Source organism: Epinephelus moara, chromosome 20, assembly GCF_006386435.1.
Source record: "Epinephelus moara isolate mb chromosome 20, YSFRI_EMoa_1.0, whole genome shotgun sequence".
NCBI lineage: Eukaryota > Metazoa > Chordata > Actinopteri > Perciformes > Serranidae > Epinephelus > Epinephelus moara.
The window spans coordinates 12756762-12781952 of record NC_065525.1 but is presented as its reverse complement, the minus strand read 5'-3'; the positions used below and the strand labels follow the sequence as shown (position 1 = coordinate 12781952).

The 25191-nt window shown below is 40.8% G+C and overlaps 1 protein-coding gene across 1 annotated transcript in view; it reads right to left on the bottom strand.

Annotated features, from left to right (window-relative positions):
- ranbp10 (RAN binding protein 10) overlaps window positions 1-25191 on the bottom strand; it is a 50006-nt gene that overhangs the window by 5454 nt on the left and 19361 nt on the right. The window contains exons 3-14 of the mRNA XM_050072982.1: window positions 23323-23375; window positions 12092-12259; window positions 11940-11962; window positions 10221-10405; window positions 9493-9605; window positions 9009-9117; window positions 7191-7339; window positions 6813-7029; window positions 4517-4656; window positions 3516-3664; window positions 1396-1507; window positions 1022-1163 (exon numbers count right to left, since the gene is read on the bottom strand). Of these exons, the coding sequence (XP_049928939.1) occupies window positions 1033-1163; window positions 1396-1507; window positions 3516-3664; window positions 4517-4656; window positions 6813-7029; window positions 7191-7339; window positions 9009-9117; window positions 9493-9605; window positions 10221-10405; window positions 11940-11962; window positions 12092-12259; window positions 23323-23375 (1549 nt within the window). The 3' untranslated portion in view covers window positions 1022-1032. The remainder of the gene's footprint in view (window positions 1-1021; window positions 1164-1395; window positions 1508-3515; window positions 3665-4516; window positions 4657-6812; window positions 7030-7190; window positions 7340-9008; window positions 9118-9492; window positions 9606-10220; window positions 10406-11939; window positions 11963-12091; window positions 12260-23322; window positions 23376-25191) is intronic.

The window sequence follows — 25191 nt, the reverse complement described above, 5'->3', positions numbered from 1 at the left end:
TAACTATCTGACCTGTTGAAAGCAGACTACCTTAGTTATGAAATGATACTGTGCACCCTGTTCCTCTCGTTATATGTGTTCCGCAGGTTACGCCACATTCTTTCTGCTTTTTGGTCAATCAGCTCTCTAAAGGCTTTTGATGGATACAAGTAAAACCTTGAAAATCAAACCGTTCTGAAAATTTTAATGACGGATCAAAGCTTTGGAGTCAGTGTGAAACTGTAATTGACACGATGAGAGGTTGTATTTATTTTTAAACATGTGACATGAAAAATAGGGACCTTGTGTGCAATGGCCTTCAGGGTAAGGATGTTAGAGGAAGCCAATCAGAGGCAGAGAGGGGCAGGTCTTTCCTTCTCTATCCTAGGAAAACACAAATTAACCTTCTGGGCAAACCAAGCCAATTTCACACCGGTTTGTTTACATGTGAGGCTGTGTGCTGCCGTAAACACATGCAAGAGAAGTAGGAGAAAACAAGAGACTTTGGTTATTTTATTGCCTGCTAAATAATCTAAGTGCAATGGCTGCTTATCCAGTGAACTGTTATGAGGATGATCAAGCATCCTTCAACTTCCTAAAATCAATTGGAAGAAAAACATGCTGGTCACCTCTCTATATACTGTAAGCAACAGCAGTAACCACTCACACACACTCACACAACACAATCAGAATCTTTTGCGACAATTTGGTATTATCTGCTTACCTCTGTTTACGTAAAATCATGCAATATATGCATCAATAGGTAATAAGTGTAAGTTAGCTGGCAATTTGCCCTGGAATTAAATCCCTATGTGGTTAGCTGCATATGTTGTTTTGCAGGTGTCCACCTTTCTGAATCTCCACAACAGTGGGAAGTGAAAAGTTAGAATGACCACAACTTTGAGAAAGATGTAGGCTCAAGTACAATTCATGAGCTTTTGATTAAAGCTGTAATTGAACTTCTGGATAAAAGATTTTAGTCAGAAACAAGCATTGTCTGTGGCTGTGTCTTAATGCCTGATGCTACATAAACTTGACTCACCTGGACCTGGGCTAGTGCAAAAAGTTGTCTACTCTGGCGAAGGAGCAGGAACCAGACCGGACTCGGGCCATGAGCTGAACACACTCTGTGGCCTGGCCGAGCGCTAACATCAACGGAGGCTGCTTAGGCAGATTTTGGGACTCTAGAGCAGAAAAACACAGTCAGGCAGGGGTGCAACACACACACTGCATCAAAGTGTGTGTGCTGGGTTTGACAGGCTCTGTATCTAAGGCAGGAACAACATCAAGCAGTTGCTGTTGTTTTGCCACATGGCTGTTACATCATCATGGTGTTACAGTACATAAACTGCGGTTTTAGTTTTAATACACATTTGTCATTGTGAAACACAGTATGTGTCTGTGTTTGCTCTTTACCCAGTATGGCGCTGTTGAGTGCGGAGCAGAGGGATTCTCTCTGCGTAGGGTCTAACTGCTGGCCCACGGGGCAGTTCCACGGGTCAGAGTACGCTAGCAGGCTGAATGCATCCTACACAGATGGACGGACAGATAGACAGACAGCCCATATGAATACATTCTGTGGCTTCCAAAATTGGGCTTACCTTGGGTTTACCTTCCCTACACGTAACCACACACTTCTGGATGCAAGATGAAGCAATGATTGATAATTAATTATACATTAGCAACACAGCTATGAAAAAACAATTGCCCTGAGTGCTTCCCAAATAAATGTTGTCATTTCATATTGGGCAATATTGATGATCTTTGGCTTAAATTATGATGACACAAACTACAATATGACTTCAGTCTCAGTAACGAGACACCATACTGAGACCACAAGTGAGTATTGCTGCTAACTTATTGCTAAAGATGAATTATTAAAAAATTATTGAGTTTACTAGACCATGTAGGTCAGCTGAAGTAAAAAGACAGAGAGACTGCTGATCAATTCTGGACTTGTCTGTTGCTTGTGGCAGTTTTGTACAAAATGCCACCTAAACCGCAACCAGGTCATGCCCAAGAGCGTATGGAGACTCAGACAAGACCAAGACTTTGAGTGATTGAGACCAATTCAAGATAAAGACCAATGCAGGGCAGGAGCAAGTTACTTAGACCAGACCAGCCTGAGTCCCACACTGCATGACACACTTGGGATAAAATTTGGAAGATGCAAACTAAAGGCACTCCTCAAACTGATCTGAAAAATCCACATACCAATAAGAACACCCACAAGAAAAAAAAGATTTCTCCTCAGTCACCTCTTTTATTGCCAAACTACATTTATATGTGTGTATTTATGAGCATGCCATGAGAAATGACTACATAAAATAATCAAAAGGCATTGCAGAGGTGAATTTTATGAGTGGGAATGATCCTTTGTTTTCTATGAGCGAACAAATACAAACACTGAGGAGCTGAAAGGAACTTAACCATCTTAATTCAACACTCCTTTTTGGCACGGGCAGTTTAGCGACATCCCCACAGTTGTGTTCTTGACCAGTCTTGAAATAAAGTCCACTTTGTCTGAGACCAAGACAAGAGATCTTAAAAACCTGCTCTCGAGACCAAGACCGATCTTGAGCACTACTTAAACACTGGCTTGCAGTGTTGATCTCACTTATAATGAACACTCAATGTAGCAGAGGATTTTAGCCTCTTTCCGCTCACTGTTTCAGCTTTCTAGCTGTGCACAGACAGTCTATTTAAATCCCGCATGTGTCACTTTCATCTATAAAACCTAATCTGTTTGCTGTTGGCACAGTGCTTGGCAGAGAATCATGCATCTGACAAGGAATACAGAGATATTCGTCTTACTTTCTTCAACTGGCTAAAAGCATAACTGGATGACAATGTTGCTCTGTGACTGCTCGGTGTGTTAGTGGGTAACAACTTCATTCACTGAAAGTACAGTATGTCAGGGCGACGTTTCTGTCACTTGACCTGGAGTCCGTCTGACCCCTGGTGGTTAAACATTACATAATGCAAAAGTAGACGAAAACTGTTAAATAGCAGGTCATTTCAAAATAGATGTCTTTAATGAAATGTCAGTTTCTACGGGCCAATTTTGTTGTGATAGAGGTGTTGCTATAATGCAATTAGTACAAAACACTTTTGATATTAGAAAACGGTCTGTGTTTAACAAACAACTACAGATGAGCCCTCTGGCAGAGCTTTTATCATTCCAATGCAGCTTCTCGTGTTTTTCCAGAGACTATTGTTCTCAGAGCGGATGCTTATGAATCAGAAGACACAGCCTGCAGTACAGAGTAATTTGAGCCTCCTCCTGTGTACCAGAGAACTGACCCGCTGGTTGTTACAGTTGGGACTCTATCTGCTTTATTACAGCACATCCTAAATCAAACATTGCTCAAATTCCTGCAGCGTGTACAGAATGCTGCCACCAGGATTTTAACTGGTGCCAACAGAAGAAATCTCCTCAGCCCGGTTTTGGCATCACTTTAATCTGTTGTCGCACAGCTGTTTGTTGAATTTGAAAGTGTGTGCACGTGCAGTTGTGTGTCTGTGTTGGTGTGTACCTGTAACATCTTCTTGTGTGTGGCGTTCTTGCCGTACTCGCGGCACAGCTGTTCATTGAGCGCCTGCAGCTCCCGTCCAAACTGGATCATCCTCTCTGTGGCTGCCTGGTTCCCTCCACAAAGCTGTCTGCCATTACTACAACCCTCATCTGCTGGCAACACACATATGTACACACATAGTTAAAGTAGACGCACAGAAACATCCTGCTGGAAGTTAAATGTATGTATGTAAATATATATTTTAGGGAAATAGGTAAACAATTGTGCTGTACAAAAGGAATAAGTTGCTAAAAAACACATACACGAGAGGCAACACAACTGTCGGGTACACAACTCACACATTTAGAGACACAACACACAGGCACGCGTCAGAGAAAGCCACATCACGGGGACTTAATGCTAATGAATAAAAGTAGATTTTCAGCCTGGACTTAAATGAGTTATTGGAGGGGGCAGATGTGATTGGGAGGTGGGTGGCTGTTCCACAGTTTGGGGGCACACACAGCAAAGGCACAATCAGACAGCCAGGAGCCCCAGGTCAGCTGACCTGAGGGACTTGGGGGTATAATGAAGGGTTAGGAGGTCTGCAATGTAGGATTGGGCCAGACCACTGAAGGCTTTGTACACAAACAGGAGGACCGTCAAATCAATTCTGAACTGAAGGCAGCCAGTGGAGAGAGGCTAAAACAGGTGTGCTTTGGTCTCTCCTCCGGGTACCTGTAAGGAGCCTGGCAGCGGCGTTCTGAACCAGTTGGAGGCGGGACAGAGAGGACTGACTAATACCAGAGGATTCAGAGTTACAGTAGTCCAAACATGAGGAGATGAGAGTGTGGGTGACTATCTCCAGGTCTTTGTGGGAGACAAATGGTTGATTTTGGATATGGTGCGGAATTGAAAAAAAACTGACTTTTGCAAGGGCATTAATTTGCTTGTGAAACTTAAAGGCGGAGTCAAATATCATGCCAGGATTTGTGTGTGTGTGTGTGTGTGTGTGTGTGTACCTGTGACTCCATTGCCAATGCTGTTGTCGTCCGGCTGAAGGATCTCTTCGTGTTTGTATGTGCCATTCATGATCCGCGCTGAGGAGCCCTCGACAACCCCGTTGGTATAGTGCTCTGCCTCAATCTCCATCTCACTGTCACTAGACATACAAACACACACACAAACACACACACACACTTCATCAGTTAATTTGAATTTTACAGACAGGGTAACAACTGGCAACATAAACATGACTAAACACAACGCTCAACAGTGGTGATGAAGCTCATGTTAGGGATTTTTACTCATCGCTGGTATTGTTGCGGCTTGTGTTATTTTCACCCTGTAAGTCTGTGTGTGTGTGTGTGTGTGTGTGTGTGTGTGTGTGTGTGTTTCGTCATGGCAAAATGTGCTCCTGGAGACGCCTACTGTAGCGAGAACTACCACAGAAGCAGTTTTGAGTACTTTGCCAGGCGTTTATATGTCTGTCTGTCTGTCTATGAATAGACTTTGTCTCTAGCATCATAACCATGCAAGATGCAGTCACAAAACTAGATAGGTGTGTAGTTGAGATCACAATAAAAGCGTGTGTGTGTGGTCCAAGCAAGGGCTCTGGAAGTAAGGGGGTATGAAGAAGGGAAAGGGGCACTGGTCCCTGCACTTTATGCCTGGATCACTATATCCCAGTTTCAATCAAACATCCTTCTCCACTGATCTAATGCAATCTAGAGCGTACTGAATAAATCTGGCACACTTCACTTGTTTTGCCAAACTCATCTCTCTCATGTCATGTGTTCCATTGCACCATGAACACTGATTTGGCATTGTGGTTGTTGTGATTCCATCGCAAGATGGTTACAACTTGTACCTTATGTAGTTTTGTCCATATTCCTATGGGGTATTACAACACTTTTGACATTGCTGAAACCTGGGGACATGACCCCTTTACAACAGAAGTCAACTGAGGCAATAAACACCAGCATTTAGCCTGTGTTTATCTAAACCACTTATCTAGTCCTTAATTTTACTTGCATATTGATTGATCTGATCTCCGACTCCTCCAGTCTGCATGCCAAAGTGTCCTTGGGCAATATACTGAATCCCAAAGTGTGAGTGCGTGTGAATGTTTAACTGATGAGCCAGTGGCACCTTGTTCTACTGCCTCCATCACCAGTGCTGGAATGTGTGTGTGAGTGGGTGAATGTGGCATGTAATGTGAAGCGTTTAGAGCGGTCATTAAGACTAAAAGGCCCTATACCATTTATCATTTAAGCTGTTATTAGCACAGAAGATGCATCTCAATCTTTTAAGCTATTAGGTCAGTGACTAAAACGTCATCATCACCTACAGAGGTCTCAAGTTGTGTAAAAGATAAACAGAACTGTCCTTTCAAGATGCTACTGTGTTGCGCCCTGTCATGATATTGCCACATTACCACCATGCTAAGAAACAGATCATATAAGATCCCCTAAAGCCCCTGAAAACTAGGTTCCAAATCTTTCTATAACATTAAATATTCAATATGAAATAAGCCACAAAGTGAAAGTTTATTTTCTATTTAGAGTTCAACAATCAAAAACTTGAATCTGCCTAATCAGACTGCGTGGGTGTGTGGTTTATTCTGATTTGAGAGACAGTGTCTGGGAAGTTTAGCAAATAACTCAACAGCTGTTGATTCTGATTCAGATGTTGCTTTATCGGTTCACTGAAAGATGTGATGTCACCTTTTTCTGGCTGAGCTGCACCCGTTTAAAAACCAGTGAGAAGAGCAGAGACAAAGAGCTCAGACAGGAATCTCTCGAGAGAAATAACCAAAACTGGTCAAACTTTGGCAGACAAAAATAGTGTCTCCATGTAGGAGCACATCACTCACTCAACATAGGACGACATCTAAACTAACTTTGCAGAGATGGAAATAGAATAGAGGTAAAATGGCTCCTGTTTCCTTCTATAAATAATCCAGTGGCACACAAAGTAAAATGTAGTGCAATATCATAGATGCTGCCAATGTGCTGGTGTGCCAATGTTTTTATTCGCCTGCACTGATTACATATTAATGTCTTAAAATGACTGTGGTAATGATTTATTGATGATTAACTATCCCATGTGGTGCCTTTGATGATGAACTGAGATAATATCGAGCATAACTACAGCATAACCTACATCTCTATGTATCCATGTATTGAGGGTATCTGCTGCATCTAATATCAGAACCAAACCTTACACCATACCTGTTGTACATCAGCTGTGGTGATAAAGCCAGAATAAAGAAGTCTGTGTTTACCTGCTCTAAATGTAACCGACAGGCCTTCCTACCTGGTTTCCTGGGTGCTGTTGGCGCTGTGTGGCTGACTCTTAGTGGAGTCTGAGGAGTTGGACTCGGAGTAGTTGACGGAGGAAGGGGAGGAGGAGGTGGAAGAGGAGGCGGAGGAGGACACGCTGGGGTATTTGACGCTGCTGCTGCCAGTACCACTGTGGCTCTTTGACTTGTTGGGGGGAGTCACTCCGTTACTGCAGGTTGGACTATCTGCTCCTATGCAGGGGGAACAGCAGCAAAACACAGATACATATCTCAATTCTTACAATAACTGGGACAATCGTACTATTTGGTGTCTGTTTTGTTGGCAATTCCATCTTTGTCAATGTGTTGCTCTTCGGAGAGGACAGAGGTTTAGAGGAGATGGGTATGTGTACCTCCGGTGTGCAGGTGTGTGTTGCTGGCTCCGTGGCGGGGGCTGAGGCTGGGTGAGCCAGGGTAACTGTCCTGGGACTTGGGGGAGCGAATGGTCAAGCAGCGAACCTCGCTGTCTGTACCGTTCACCATCTCCACAAACTGACGACACCTAAAAAGCAAGGCATACTGGTGTTAATGGAAAACTACGCGTCTTGGCAGTGAAGGTAGACAAGCAATGCTCGTCTGCAGCATCTTTGTCCTGCATTCAATCCTAAAGGGCAGCTCATTATTTCAAAGGTTTTATATAATTCTGTAGCTTCCCAGTTGAGTTCCCTTTGCATTCAAATTCAGGATTTAAATGTTGGTCAAAGTATGTATGTTTTACATCAAAATGCTTTTTCCCCCAAGCCCCTTTGAAAAACTTTTTCCATCGTGACCTGATGTCTCCACTGATGTTACTGCACATTGTTATTGCTGTGTATAAACCCACGTACTGCTATGGACAAAAAATTTGTTTGATTCAGAGGGTCACAAACTAAACCACTGAGTTGGTGGTAGACCAGCAACTCCTGTGTGCTGTGAGGTAAAATTATGTTTCTGGCAATGGAGTGTGGTAGCTTTTAAGAGGGCGATATAACAGCTTTGGTTCCTCGTCAGACCGGGCTGTCTGATGGCAAGGTAAAATGGTAAAATAGTCTAAATATAGTACACTTAAGGTTCAGTGTGTAAGATTTGGGGGAATTTGGTGGCTTATAGTTGGGAGGACTGCAAAATTGCAACCCCCTGATCCTTCCCAGGTTAGAATTCCTTCAGTGTTCTTTGCTCAGGCGGTTTTTATCAGAAGCAGAATTATCCTAAGAGGTTTCCTCCTCTCCAAAACAAACAGACCAGGTGATTAAAATTGGTAGGGACACTGAATAAAACAGTTTGTTTCTCTGATGCTGTTTGGCATGTTGGAGAAGGGGTGCTAGTGCTTGCTATGTCTGCTCACCTTTCCCAGATGTTTTTTAAAACTGGTAAAAACCACTGAATAAAGCAGTTTCATATTACAAATCAATGTTAATCTGACGCTGCTTGTTGTAGATGGAGTTCTAACTACGGTGGCCGACGCAAAAACATGAAATCGCAAACGGCCTTAGCTGGAGCCAGTGTTGTCCGTTCTGAGCTACTGTAGAAACATGGCGGTGAAAACGCCAAACTCCATAAATGAGGACCCGCTCCCTGTGTTGATATAAACAGCCCATTGTAGGGTAAGGAAAACACAGCAACTCTCATTTTCATGTGATTATACATGAAAAAAAACATACTTATCGTATTATAATCCATTTCTGTTGATATATCCCCCTAAATCCTGCACACTGGAACTGATTTTGATTTCTATTTAGATGGTTCATTTTTTAGGAGGCTTAAATACATTTTGCTTTTGCCTGCGTCCACAGCCACCGTGACAGGAACAGTAATTTTACTCCACAGAAAATGAGGAGTTGCTGGTCTACCATTTCCTCTGAGCAGATTGTTAGTTCGTATAACTGTGTGACTTTTGGATCTCAGCTGGCGTCCACAGTGGTGGGCTACATTGTTTAGCCTCTGTGCCCCGGTACTCCTGTCTACTTATCCAAACTGGGAGCATGCCAACCCCCATCCACCATAGGTAATACACTGATTATGGATCTACATTATGATTAAACATGAAAAAAATCAGTATTGAATTGAACCTACATCGCTGCTTTTTGCTCACTGCTGGATGGGAGTTTCCATTTGAAAAAACAAACAAAAAAACAACAGGGAAAAGAACACAGGTGGACTCGCCCTTTAGTCTTCAAAACCCTCTGACTTACTTCAACATGAATAGTAGGTTGGGGTTGTGTTCTAACAGGCCGGGATAAAGCTGCTGAGTAGCCTCTATGGCTTCACCCACCCGTCCTGCCAGCACCAGCTTCTGTATTCCTATTAGACAAAAGAAACAGGCTGTTATTTACAGTATATTGATCAAGAGGAACCATGCTTTCACAGCAAACATTTGATAGGCCAGTGTTATCATACATTCAGACCACAGGTCATTAGGGACAAACAATACCCAAAGTATCTCATACTGGACGTTGTTTACTTCAAACTTATGTTATACTTACAAATACAGTTCATATTTACAATCTGATATGAAGAGCATAAATGATGTTAAGGAAAGTTTGCTTGTAAAACCTAGTGAGTGCTGGAAGTATTCTGCTATAAAAACAGGCAACTACACCTTTGATTAGGAGAAAAAAATTCAGAAACAATACCAAAATGTGAAATATTATATGTGTGGTTGGCTTGTTCACTCACTCTGTCTGTTCTTTATAGATGTCTGGTCCTCTTGTATCATGGTCTCTGTGGCTCTGGCGAAGGCTGTTGCAGTGGCACAGTACCCATGATGCACCAGATAGCTGGAAACCATACTGGAGACAAAACATGACAAAAAGAAATCGTTTTAAGGTTGAATTTCTTAAGGGATAAGTCTGATGATATTCTATGCTCATTTTTTCAACCAAGGGTCAAAATGTGACAGTCCGTCTCTACAGCGAGCTTATTGGTTCCAACAGGTTGTTTTTAAAGACATAAATCTTTAAAAATAGGTTACAAATTTATGGTTTCATTATTTAAAAATGCTTCATAATTTTCTAAAAAAAACTGGGCACTGTAGTTCATAGGGAACTTTACTCAAACATGAGTAAATAGTGCATTTGTTGGGGACTATTTTCAGCAGTGATCTACTGAGGATTTACAGCAGGACAGCGTATGTAGGACTGGGTCAAAATAAACCACAGTGCCAATGTCATGGTAATAAAGGAATATGTCACTCAGTTAAAACAGTGATGCCTTTTTAACAGTTTATTTATTTTTTTAACCGATGGAGCTCTACGGCACAGATGACAAGATATATCGCTGTTATATATTCACAGCTTTTAGATGAAGCTATATTGTAGGATCACTAAAAAAAATGGTGTCCTCATAGTGACAGGTATGTGTTTGAGTGAGTGTGTGTGTGTGTAGGTGTGGAGACTGAATCTTACTTCTGCAGGACGGCCTGCCACTCCCCCAGCCTCTCTCCTATGGGGAAGCGAGCGATCATGCCATGGATCTTAGCCCGCCATTCGCTCATGTAGTCCTCGATGTCGAAGACAAACGGCTGCTGGCCAAAGTTAGCGTCTACGATCTCGCCCGGAGTTTGAAGCCCCACAGTAGGGTACAGGTTGGGCTGGTGGACAATAAAGATAAAAAAGAATCCCTTTTATAACAGTCAGTTTTCAACGTAGCTTGAAGAACATAGCCCCCTGTCCCCGTTGTGTCCGCACTGCAAGAAGTGGAATAATCTACTCTCCCAACACAAAGGGAACCTTGGGGACATAAGTGTGCAGTGAATAGTCAAACAAATGCAGCACTGGCCACCATCATTTTAAAAATCCGTTAGCCATTCAAATAACAGACAACCCAAAAAAAGTTTGTAACGAAAGAAAAAAAGGAAGAAAAAACAAATAAATGGACAGACAGTGAAGTCAAGGCTTTACTGAGCATATATGCAACGGGTGAAATGCAACGCAATTTTGACTCATCAAAACTAAATATAAGAATCTTTGATAGCATGACGTTGCTACACCAACCGCTGGCCAGCTTATGTCACTTCAGCATTCCTAAGTATGTCGTTCTCCGGGAAGCCCCCCAGTGGGCAGTTCCTCTATAGGGTGTTCCCAGAACTGTTTGGTCTGAAAACGCCTTAAGTTGCATCATCTTAAGAGAGTAATAAGCTGAGTGTTAGTTATTAGTTTCTGGTGGCAGCAGGCTTGTTTGTCTACAGCTTATCAACAAGGACACTAAACAGTGCCTTTTTAATGAAATATATATTTTAGAAATTGTGGTTTATAAAATATACTAGAAATGCAAATAAGAACTCAATGCCTAAGCCTCACAAGTTCTTAGCAGCATTGGTTATGGAAAGCCTCAGGTCACAGCTTGTTAACTTCTTGTATGGAAAACTGTTGTTGGGTAAACAGACTGGCAAACGATATAAACTGTAAACTGGCTTTTTACTAGGCTATCATTAAATTACAGGGTTCAGTTAGACTTTTCCTTTTGGTAAATGCAAAAACCACCAACAGGGTATGAAATTAACACCAACAGCCAGTTGAATGCTGTTTAGGTTTGACAGTGGTCGGGAACTCCATCTGCTCTTGCAGCAAATGTGGCCTGCAGCCAACTGTGATCTTGAGTTCCTGTTCTATTCTGAAAAGCCATTCGGCTGGTAAAACAGTTAAAGTGGCTGTTTGGGGTTTTTTGTTCCAGTTGCTGCGGCCACTGGACAAAAAAAGTTCCGTTTCCAACCCAACTGCCAACATAAGCTGCAATTAGATATGAACCTGCATGGTCAATATCCAGCTATGTATGTTATTATACACTCTGTCAGTCATTACAGTTACAGGAATGGTATGATAACAATCATATGGGTCCGGTATCATAATATTAGCTTAATGTGTAGAAAAGTGAGATGTACATGTAATTAGCTGAAGGTAGTACTGTATATTTTCCTCAAACATTATCTCTCATAACAAAGACAAATTTGAGTATTTTCATGGCTGCCATGCTGCTATAGAGTCAAAACTCAGGCAGTAATGGAGGGAAGTGAAATCAGATACATCAATGAAAGTACAGCAATAACAAAGTTTAATAAGAAACTACGGTGCTAGTAGAATTTAGTTGGCATAACATTAAAATGATGCACAAATAATGGTACTTACAGGGAGGTCTGTGAAGGCTACACCTAAGGGATAAAAGGACAAACAGTTTACGTTAAGTTTACATATAAATTAAGCAATAAAGAACAAACTATCCATGACCATGTGACACAATTATAATCAGTTCATATACAACACACAACATGTTCACCAACCTAAACTGATGCCATTTTTGGTGTAAAAGCAAGTGTTGTTGATGAGGTTAACGCAGCAGCCAATCACATCCCCCGTGGTAAATGTTGGGCCGTATGGTTGGCCAGTCCCAGAGGAGCAGAAGGAGTGGCCGTCATCTCCATGGTAACCGTATGAGTGCTTGTCCCATCCTAAAATAGGACAAGGATTAGGATTAGTTTTGTTATTTTATACTTGACCTCTTGTGAAAAAATGTGTTTGTTAGCCAAACCCCTGTGACTAAACACTGGAAAGGCTTGATCTGTGCGCATGTTGTGTCACAGCATTTAGTCTGCTTCCTATTCAGTCTGATACTGTATACGTCAAGTGAGCGCTGCTCAGTATAAACGGTTTCTGAATCTCTGAGAGCATCTGAGGTGAAGTGACTTGCCCCGGGTCACTCTTAACAGTAGCTGCTGCTGCTGCTGCTGCTGCTGAAGAAGGGGAGACAGTTACTCATTGACTTCTGCTGCTCAGATTTTCCCATCTAACTGCCTGCAGGGCGTCTCATGAAAATTCACACAGACGCACACACACTCTTTCTGACGCTGGCATGCGTTGCAATGCTGTGGGTGACCAGCAGGAGGATCTCGTCTATGTAAAGAAACTGGTGAGTCACTGCCAACAGGAACAGCAGCTCAGGAGGCTGAACCAGGAGAATATAGGGGGAGAAAAGGATGTCATGACTTGCTCATTAAACTCCCTAATTTCTTGTTCCTGCTGGTTCTGATGCATGTTTATGTAACTGTGCGTGATTTATTCATCCAGACTGTTAGTTACTGCAGCTACAGAGTAAAAATCCCAAAACTCAGTATACCACACAGTGTATTTGGTAATGCTTTACAATTTTGATTATTTCCTTACAATTTCCAACTAGGTTCTCTGGAAAGAACTAATAACAGTGTGAAGGAAAATAAAGACAGTGCTCAAAAGGTCTTTTTCACAGCAGACATTTTGACTTGTCACTGTAGGAAAAGCAAAGGTGTAACAAATAAGTAACAATGGCTCCATCTTATAGCATTAACAATGGTCCTGAGACAGCAAGCACAATACCTGCACCTTGAAACTGAAGCAGCATTCATTCATTCTATTATTTACACCTGTGCTTTTCCTACTGTGATGTGTCAAAATGTCTCCCGTGAGAGAAGCCTTTCAAAATTTTACTTGGTAACATAAAGCAGAGGTTCACAATGCTTTTTGGCTTGTAATCCCTTTAAAAAGGAAGGAGCATGTGTTTGTGACCTCTCATCAAAGGTCATGGCCTCAGTGTGGACATGAGTAAATTTTCCTTCAGTTATTGTTTTCTTGCAGGACTAAAGAGGTCAAAGTATCCAGTATTCATCAGAGAGGAAAAAAAGTCAAGGAAAACTAGAAAAGGGGAGGGAAAACCAGAATTACCACCTCACAGTTGTATTCCTCCATGAACCAGTCAAGTTACAGTTGACATACATTTGTGTGAAAACATGGATGCTTCGTATACATCTCCCCCCCGACAGCACAGAACACCTATAGAGTATGATACTGTGTCATATAGATACCCTATGTTTATCCATATTTGTGTATTTCATACGGTAATTACAGAAATTGCAGTTATATATTCTGTATAATCAGCACAGTGTCAAGGTGGACATCCAAGATGAGTGTCACCAGTTCAGTATCTTACCAAATGTCTCCCCACCTGTTGCTGAGTTATGCTGTTGAGTAATGGCTATAAAAATGTTTTTGCAGAACATTATGATGTCATAGTGAAATTGACCTTTGACCACAGTTTTGTGTGAAGCAGTGTCATAATCAGCCAAAGAATTCTTGATTTATAGTCAAATCATGTTTTGTGAGGTGACAGTAACCTTCACCTTTGTCATTCAATCACCAAATTCTAATCAGTTCATTCTTGAGACCAAGTAGACATTTGTGCCAAATTTGAGGAAATTCCATAAAGGTCTGAGATATCACATTCATGAGAATAAAACAAACACAGGGTCACAGTGACCTTGGTCGTTGACAACCAAATTCTATTCAGTTCATCTTTTACTTAAAACTGTCCGTTTGTGCCAAATTTGAATAAATACCCTTAAGGTGTTTTGAGATATCACATTCACAAGAATGACAGAGAAGAGGTCACAGTGACCTTGACCTTTGATCTATGACCAACAAAATCTAATCAGTTCATTGTTGAGTCTAAGGGGATATTTTTGCCAAATTTAAAGGCGTCCTTAACATATCGCCCTCACGAGAATGGGACAGACAACCTTTAAACATAATGCCTCCAGCCACTGACAGTCATGGCTGGAGGAGGCATAAAAGTAAGTCAATTGGTCCAGCCAGGAAATAAAAACAAACTCTAATGTTAATTAGTGAGCCCTTGTGGTGGTGGTCAGCTGATTTTTTACTTTTTACTTTGGATAGAGCCAGGCTAGCTGTTTCCCTCTGTTTTCAGTCTTTATGCTAAGCTAGGCTAAGCATCTCCTGGCTCTGTCTTCATATTTATTGTACAGACATGAGAACAGTATATTGATCTTCTTATCTAACTCTCAGCAAGAGAGCTATGTAAATGCGTTTTAAATATTGCTAAGTATGCTGTTTTAAAACAACTTGGGCGCTAGCTGTGAAAATGATAACTGCATCGGTCTAAATCTTGCAATAACAGTTGCGCTGCACTGTGCGCCACTTTGTGCCACTTTGCACCAGGTGTAAGATAGGGCCCTTACAGTCAGTAGGCCTGCAGCAGCTGAACACATAATAATGTATTTGTCTATACACAAGCATACAATTCAACATATACACACATTAAAAGTTTTAAACTATAATCGAATAATGCAAAAATGTTTACTCGGTTACCTATAATTACACGATGTACTTTTTCTGGATAACTTGCTTTGAAATTGTTCAAAAATTAAAAGGACATTACAGACCCTTAAGTTTTCATGCTATTTTTGAATTTAACAACAGGAACCATAAAGCATTGCATAAAGTATCTTCATGACCCTTCAATATGAAAGTAAGGTTGTGGTTCCCAAGGCCTTCAAAGATGAGGAGGCTTTCATAAGTATGTTTTCAGTTCTAATTTTAAATCACTGCACTTAGCCATTTCATTCTTTTCTGTCGATGAAACCTCAAATAACCTCCGAAAAGGGAGAAAGGCTCTGTGTGCAGAAAGTACCACAGAGCAAATGTGTTAGTAACTACAACATGGCCATGCAGCCCAGCCAATGTGTAGGCTGACCACAAATAACCTTTTTATATACATGTATACTCACACCAGTTTTGGCTGTAAAGCAATCTCTGCAGGGTTATATGTGTCCAGCAGTCTGCTTATCTAAGAGATATACAGCAAACCGACACCAGACAGATTCTTTTATGCCTGCAGAAGCTAAAATACATCCTCAAAAATGGCATTTTAGGCCCAATCCCATTTCTTACTTTTACCCCTACCTCTCTTTTTCGAGTGACCCTTTGCCCCTCGAAACAGAGATACAAGGATAGTGGTTGAAATCTTCCCATATGAAAGTGGAGAACAAGACAATGAGACCCTGATACGACACCAATAGTTGTCAATGCAGTTTACTTATATGGACACATCTATGACAATAATGGTATTATCACTATGACATGTACCATTTATCTGATGGAGATTGTAAAGCATGGATGCTTGCGATTCCTTCACGACTTACGTTTCACACAATCAACTGATCAAGGCCGCGAGCGTTGCTCCGTAAGCTAAAGTTAGCCATCCCTGCTCCTGCCCTGCCAGTCGGCACCGTAGCCTGTATATGAAGATGGATGACACATCTCCTTACCCCCACTGTACAGAAGTGAAGCTAAAATACGCTGGATGCTGGCGCTGCCATCTTGCTCTGGTGACGTAATTCGGAGCAAAAGTTTGGTTTCTATGGTCTCTATGGTATCAAGTTTCCCGCCCATACAGCCATCCGACCAATCGCGAGCAGTGCCACTGAATGCGAGCCCACCGACTGGCTCATACAGTTGTCAATCATGTTGTAAAATCCCCAATTTACAGCATTTAATAGCTAATTAAAAACCAAACTTATCAGAAAAAAAACATGGATATACGTCAACATGCATATGGAGCCAGAGTGTGCGACACTTGTGTGTACATTACTTTTATATTTTAAACATGCGGGGCTCTCATGCACAAATCAGCAATAACAATGTAATGTTAGCTAGCTAGGTAGTTAGCTACTGAGACATTGGCATACTACTAGCAATTTCTTTTGTTATGCTTTCTTTAAAAAAAAAAGGACCATAGCTACTACAATGAAACGACATTAAACTAAAATAATACAATGGCTATTGCAATTTTTACATTTTTTAAACAAAGAAAATACATACATTTGTGTGTTTCCTTTGTTGCTTGTGCAGCCATCTTGCCAATGATTTCTCATAACACTCAAGCTGGAGGGAGCCTCTGAAAAAAACCTTCATCTGGAGAGCCATGTAACACTTCGGCTTCCCCCTCTACCTAAAGAAGAATCTTGACACCCTACCCCCAGCAAGAACATGTAAAATGAAGGGGTACAGGCAAAGTGGTAGGGGCTGTATTGGGATTGGGCCTTAGAGAAGAGAAAAAAGACTTTCTGTCTTTCTTTGAATGTAACATCTCTCTAACAGAGAAAACAAGACAGATCTCAGTCAGTTTGTTTCAATGAATCTAAACCAGCTGTCTAATGCCATGTAAAACATACAGACTGGATCTGTATCTGTAGATCATATCGCTGTGATTTTACTCCAGCAAAGAGCTGCCAACAAGGCACTGCTCTGGCATCTACAGCATGAATCCCCTAAAGCGAGAGGAAACAACTACATTTGCCAGCATCAGAGATACACTTGCATTTATTTGGATGACAAGCTTGTCATGCCTTAAGTTTGACACTAGTCGAGCTTTTCTCAAGTTCCTCGTCCTGGACTGACCAAGTTGAGAAGGACCTGAACCCAACAGTGTTCAGCTACAGCTCACTGCTGCTCTGTCAGTGTCTCTCCTCAATCACAGCTTGTCTGTCATTGCCAAAAAGCAAAGCGGGGTTAGTGAAAGTAGGTCGTGGGTGAGCCGAGATATTAGATGCGTACTTGTATATGTGTATATGTGAATCTGTGAGCATGTAATAAAGTATTAACCAATGCCAAATGTGTGAATTTGTTTTTGTGTCTATGTCATGTGCATTTGTGTGTTTCTTTTTACTTGGGTGCATACTGTGCCTTCTCCCCCATGCATTATTTTGTGCATATGTGTATATACTTCTGTGTGTGTGTGTGTGTGCGCGTGTGTTTGTGTGGTGAGGTATTAGATTAATCTGCTGACAGGGATATTGCCTCTAAAGCCAGGCTCACTGCTCCAACATGCTAATGAAATGGGCAGGCCTCCACAGCAGGATCAGACACAGAGGTCAGCAGTGGAGAACGTTGTACTATTAAGGGACACACACACACACATACTATACTGTATATAAACACAACTGAACGCATGAGTTCACCAGCACAGATGGACATAAAAGTGTGCACAGACACACACAGGCGAGTGGGGACATACACAAACAAGTACACTCAGAGACGCAATCAGTCAGTCCAGGACGCACGCAGATAAATCCACACAGTTCGGGACAAACACACACTGGCACACAAACACACTGAGTCAGTCAGAGTTAAGGCAATCAACAGTAATCTGTCTACCAGGGCTACAGACCATCTGTAGTGGAAACCTAGCAACCAAAAATATTTTCATAACTTATGTGTGAGCAGGTTTGGAAAACACGTCCATCCATGCAACGCTGTTCCTCGCTATTCCACCCTTTGTGTGACATTTGACACATGTGAAACAAGAAGAGAGGAGAATGAGTGATCTGTGTGTATGTGTGTGAGAGAAAGTGTGTGTGTGGATCGAGAGTCTGCTGAACTGGCTGCCCTGGTGTCCACAGCATTCCACAAACCTCAGCCACTGAACTGATCTTGACTAGTCAATAAGCAGGTCAAACAGCCTCAGCCAGGAATGGAAGCCCCAGAACGTGATTGGTCGGAGCAGAGGAGTGGTCTGATTGGTTGGATGAGGCAAGGGGCTTTATTCAGGCTCTAGGCTTGCTATATGACTACTACACTTCCACCCATGTCATCAGGGATCGCTGAACCATTCACGGATGTCATTGTATGAGTGTGTTGGTGTGTGTTTGCGGAGTGTATAGGGACATGGTGGGCATAGGGTTGAGGGCATTGCCATTTTGTTGGCAAATAACTTACAGATAGTGAGTGCACAGCATACAATAAAAGCTTATGTGTCAGTAGACAAAGGCTTGGGATGATTGTTGTCAGACTGTCTAGTTTTCTTGTTAAATCTTTATAGTAGCACCTTTGTTCTCTGGATCCTGGCAGTGAACAACCATGGTCTCAATTCAACTTTATTCACACAAGTAAACAAATTCGCTGGAAAAATACAACATGTATAGAATGACTTATATGCTTGGCACATAAGAAAATAAACAAAGAAGCTGTTCAGTAACTGTAATTCAATGTGATTCAGTCCAGTTCATTCTATCTTTATCTTAAGAATAGAGACTATGGTTTGGTCTAGTTTAGTTGTACTAGTTATTTCATACTTGGTGGTTATGTTTTGTTTTGCGCTAAATTCTAAAAAAAAAAAGTCTACAAAACACTTTAATTAAAGGGGAACTCCGCAGATTTTACACATCAAAGTCAGTTTGTTTTCACAGGCAGAGTAGTACCTATCATGATAAGTAGTTATATAATTTTATCTGTGTCTCTGGAGCAGCTTTGTAATAGGTGAAACAACCCTGAAGTTGTCACAGCAGCATCACTGGGTTGCATAGTATTGTATATTTTGGCTATGGAGACAACAAATTTATATGAGAAAGACCAGGTTACACACTGGGTTATGGAGTTTGAAAGATGTAGGAGTTTACCAAGCAGGGAGGGTCCAATGACCCTACTGAGTTTATTATGGGAAGTGAATGATGATAGAACCAACATTTTTGGGGCTACACTGAGGCACACTGTGGATTATGACAACTCGTGAAGTTTTGCATGTGGGTCTCTCTTTTGTCTTACCAGTCCTGTAAAAGTCACCTAAATTCAAATAAAAGGTCCATCCAAGGCCCGAAGTAAATTGAAAGCTGTTCTTAGTCCACTTTTAGTACATGTACATGCATGGTCTCTTTGTTTCCTCAACAGTCAGAATCACTGTCAATGCTTCTTTCATTAATTTATGCAAGTTTCAACATACTAATATGAAAGCTTTTTTTTTAAATCTTTGCCTTAATATCTTCTTAACAAAAGATGCTATAGATGGCCAGAACTGGGACTGATAAGCTGGAAAACACGATGGGACCATAGCATAAAACCTTACCCTGTCCAAATTCAAAGTAGATGACAATATCATAGAAAATATACATTTTACACATTTCTAAGTGTTTGTCCAGGTGCTTTTCAAAAAATAGGGAAAAACAATGTACTACAACACAAAGCAACAAAGACGGAAATGTCTATTTAGAAGCTCACTGTGAACCTCAAATGATAAGAAAGACTTTTTTTCCAAAACAACAGTGGAGTCATGTGTTTATTATTTACATAATTTATAGCAGTCTATAATGCCAAGAAAAACTTAAAAACTCCTCTGGAGGTCAGGATAGGCATTGACTTCTAGACCAATAAGACATCAGGCCAATTGCTGGCTATTGATTTGCTCTGACACCTTAGAAATTGGAGCAGGCACTTCCTTCAACACAGGCCCTCACTGACTTTTGTCACCCATATGAGTATGGAAACACCTATTGGCTCAAGCAAGGTGTCAATCAAAAGGTCAGAGTTCAGCCACCATTTTGACAGCAAAGAGTCCCCATATTTACATGCAAACTGGAGATATTATGGATAATATGTAGAGAAATATGAACATTTGAAACAATCAAATGGCACTTGGTGGATATTGATGGATGTAATAATGTATAAGGACTAAATATTTGGCTGGATTTAAGTCGTCTGGACCATTGGGAGTGTATGAGAACTGTATGAGCACCCTTTTTGTTGGTATATAATCTATCTGTGGATTATTATAACACTTCATTGGTAAGTTACAACTGCTTATTTGTTTGTTTGTATCTTAAAATGGTCAGCATCAATCAAACCACAAGGAGCCCAGCTTTTGAACAATACTTCAAAAGAGTAAACCACTAACACAGCAAATGCAGCAATTGTTTACATATCATACTCATTAAATAAAACCTCACAAGAGCCCATGGACGGGTCATCAGATTGTTACATCAGGCATGCTTGTGTGCACATGGACATCCCAAAATACATTTCTACCACCAGTTACATGCTATTCCCTTGATAAGAGTTCCTACACATTTTCCATTTCTTTTTCATTATGTAAATAAATGGTTTTACAATCCAACTGTTGATATGTATGTTACATTTTGTCTATGTATGCTAATATGTTGACAAAGTGTTTGCCAGAGGACTGTAGTGAGGCACTGCAGTTTAACATATTGATTAAATAACAATATATTATTGCTCCCCCATACTTTTAGTCTCTTTTATAAATAAAACCAAAAATGAGCTGAAATTTTTTAAATCATTTAAATTTCACTTTGTCTGTACAAAATTGTTTATTCATAGAGTCCATAGAAATGACAAAGAAAGCAGCCACAAACAACTTTGTTTGTTCATAAGAAAATTCCACAGGACACCTTTAATAAACTTGTTTTGGAATTACTGTTAATTTAACATAATTCAGCTGTTAATAATCCAGCAGGTTTAATGGGTGTTCATATGAGATCGTGTGTGTAATTATTTAAAGTCACTCTGTAATTTATAATTCAAACAAAACTGACCACAAGTTTTTGCTTACAGGTTATTTTTGACATGGATAGTCCTGTGAAATTGCTTGTGATGCCATCCTTAGATATATTTCTGGATACAAACTATTTCACACGAATATCCTGTATACAAAAGTATATTCCTATAATATGGTGTTGGTGAAGGCCCAAATATATTTTGTATGTAAAATACAGTTTGAGCAATCTGTCATTACAAAGTGAGAAGCAGTGTTTGTCTTAAGTAAGATTAGTCTGAGGTTAGACTGCAAACCCAAGTCAACAACATTTGTCACTGATCCATATATCTGTTCAGTGACATGTCCTGACATGTTCTTTCTGCAGCTGTCAGACTGCTCAGACTGAATTCACAAGCCACATCCAATTACTATAGCAACACCACACATCCTCATCTCCTCCTGCTTTCATTCCCAAATCTCATAAATGTTGGCACTTCTCCAGCTACTTGCACTTATCCACAAAATCCATTTCTCGACACTTTCCTCATTCCTTTCATCTACATTCATATCTTGCCTCAACACATGGAGATATTGTCCATCCACACCATCGCCCCCCACTACTCCTGCACCAAAATATCTATGATCTGAATGAAAACAATGACTAAGTGCTAATAATCAACCCTACTCTAGTGATTACATTGTTGAATAAGACCTCCCTATTCAATGATATGAAGGCTAAGATGCACGTTAGATTACAGTGTAGGCTATGCATCTATGCTGTAGGTGCAATGTTGATTCAACACACAGTATAAATGCTGTAGCCTGGTGTGCACCTCCCCAGAAGTCTAACTACATGTCACAGTGACTCAGACCTGTTTATTTTTGTAAGCTGAAAACCATTTCCCTTAATGGAAGCAAAGCTTTTATTTACTTTACTTAAAACAATAAATTGTGAAGACATGTTAGCATGTTGTATACGTGGGGAAACCGTGTCTAGCATAAATTGTTTATCAGTTAAAATCATGAGTTACAAGGGAGCCTGATTTTGTAATGCTACCATTGTTAAATGTTGCTGTTGTTGATGGGTTTATATGAGTAATGTTAGAGGAAAACTCTGCTAGACGCTAGGTTAATTTATGCAGTTTAAAATGCCAATAATGTAAGCATTTAGTATTTGTGGGAAAAACGTATTTGGCAAAAGGCAAGTGTATTTGTCTGTGGAGTTATAAAAGAGACAGCGGCATAAAAACCCAACTGCCACTAGTGTTTGGGAGGTGTAATTGCAGATTGACAGAGACACATCACAGCACAAGTATAGATGCTCACAATGGTATAGGCCACTTGGTTAGGCCACAGTGTAGTCTCTATGTAGAGCTTACCCACAACAATAAATCAGCCTTATAGCAGGGATACTCAACTTGCTTTGCCCATGGTCCACTTCTGCAAAAATAATTGGAGGCCAGGGGGCAGTTCACAAACAATCATTATCATTTTTTAGTATATATAATAAATCAATTGCCTGTTTTCAACCTTTGGACATTTGCTGTCCTCACTAATCTTTGCCAAGAGGTAAATGAGAGCAGGGGCATTTCTAACATCTGAAGCATTTCAGGGCTTAGTCTGGACTTAGGGGGGTCCAGGGGATCCACCTGATTCACTTCTTTTTTTTTTTTTTTTAAACAAAGAAGCACTATTTGGATGTTGTTTTATGCACTCTGGCACCTTATTTATATTCAAAGTACAAAAAAGAGAAAAACAAATTGTGAATCAATTTATATTCATTGTGAATTAGAGAATGCTTGGCTGGCCACTTGGCACCCTACTGCGGGCCAGATTTGGCCCACGGGCCATAAATTGAGTGTCACTAGACTAAAGTAAACTAACCACACAGCACTGTCAATGCTTGATTGTAATCTGAGCCAGTGGGGTCCGAGGGCTGGAAAGGTGGGCCAATAAGTAATTAGAAAAGTGCTAGGTCAAGGTTTTGGCCAACCCCTCCAGAGCTGCACAGGCTGTCCTGTGTGTAACAAGAACTGAACAAAAGTAGAGAGCGCTGCAGGATGTTTTTCTTCTGAGCTTGCCAAAGTGCTGGTCCGATGCGACCGCTAAGTGTTTGAAATTCTGGCTCTGGCCCACAGGGCCAAAACTATCACTGGACATTGGCATGATTAAGTACTAGCCATACCCTCTGTTCATGCTGAGTAACCTTGGGTATCCTTATTTGGCCCAATCCCGCTGATTGCTCCAACCACAGACTCCGTCCTGCTGCTCTACCATCCTTTCATTAAATAATTCTGACATCCACCCACCCATTGTAGCATCCTTAAATTAATTTCAGCATCGATCCACCTAACAAATGCATATCTGTCCATTTATCCATCTGTCTACTGGTTATGTTGACATCATTCACATGTTACTCACCAGGCAGTCTGTTCATGTTGACTCCCTGGGCAGACAGGCCGATGCCCATGTACCTGCACACAACAAGAGAAGAAAATGTCAAACTGCAGTAGATTCTACATAATACATAGCATGCCCCCATACTGAAACATATCTGCATTAACATTCAGGTGTTTTCTCAGGTTAACTTTGAAAAATATTCAGATGATATTTTGATGAGTGTCAGGCAGAGGTAACTTTGAACATACTGTCTTTGATCTCCTTTCATATCCTAAATGTGTGGACTAGTTATGGCAGAGGGAGCTGCCTCAAAGGGAGAGTCGTAACATCAAAAGCGACTGCTAGAGTTGAAGCTCAGGGGTCAACAGTGACATCATAAGTCCGTCACACAAGCACAAGCGCTTGGCCTGTATCATTTTCACGTAAGAGAGCTTACGAAAGCACAGCAGGAAACCTTTTTGCTCAATTGAACGAGTCATCAATATTGTCATTTGAATGCGTTTGGCATAGTCTCAGCTCTCTTTGGCACATGCTGATGTCATTACTCAACTCCCAGCAATAAATTGTTTCTTGTCGAAGCCAAACGGATGGCCTACTTTACAGGTTTTCCTCAATGACACTGAGGATGCATGAGGAGGAAAAGACTCATGTCATATCAGACAAATTGAAGATGCCTTTAAGGAAGTCAAATAAGCTGAACTAGGGGTAGGACAAGAACGATGACGCAGAATAACAGGAAGAGGTCAATATCACTTCAGCAAATGTTTGTCTAGGGAAGATTTTATTATTCAGTCTGCTATTATAAATAAAGGCAAATAGTCTACTGCCATGCTAGCAGCACTGTGAGGCTGTATTCTGGCACAGTCATGCTTTGAGCTTATTACTAATATCACCAGAACATTTTCAATTTTGAACTGATGATGCCACTAAATGAAAAGTTGAAGGACAACCACAGTTATTATGATTCACCCTTACGTTGACATGAATGTATGTCCCACATTCCACTGCAATCCAACCAACAGTTGTCGAGGCATTTCACTAAAAAACAAATATTTATTCGCAAAAGGAAATCGCTAGGGATCACTAAAGATGGCTTCATCCTCTGCGGACTATGAATGTCTTGACTAAATTTTGAGCCAGTCCATCTATAATATGTTAAAATATTTCACTGGATTAGGGAAATGTTGACATGCTGTTGGCACTAAAGGAATGTCGGGGAATTACCAAAGTCAGTGGGCTTCATCCTCTGGGCCAAGTTGTTTAAAAAAAAAAAAAAAAATCTAGATCAGAAAAATGCAAATTTGGAAATCCCATGTTTTGCTACCTGATCAGCTAATTTATCATACTTTTGTGCCGTTTTTTTAAAACAACATTGGATTGGAGCACTCTGATCCAGATACATTATCAAATATGGATAACCAGTGCTCTAAATGGGAATACATATCATAATGTAGGCAGTCTGCCAACAAACACACTGCAGTTACCAACTACAGTCATGGGTGCAACCAAAGACATTGAAATGCAGATCCTCTGGTTTGTAACGGAAAAAAACTTTTTTAAATGATATTGACAGCTTTAAGGGGGACTATTTTATGGGGACGACATCCGTATTTTTTTTTACTTTACTGTACTTAAAGGCTGAATAGATAGCTTAATATTTACATTATCTACACTGAACAAAAAATATAAACACAACACTTGTTTTTGCTCCCATTTTTCATGAGCTGAACTCAAAGATCTAAAACATTTTCTATACACACAAAAGACCATTTCCCTCAAATATTGTTCACAAATCTGCCTAAATCTGTGTTAGTGAGCACTTCTCCTTTGCCGAGATAATCCATCCCACCTCACAGGTGTGGCATATCAAGATGCTGATTAGACAGCATG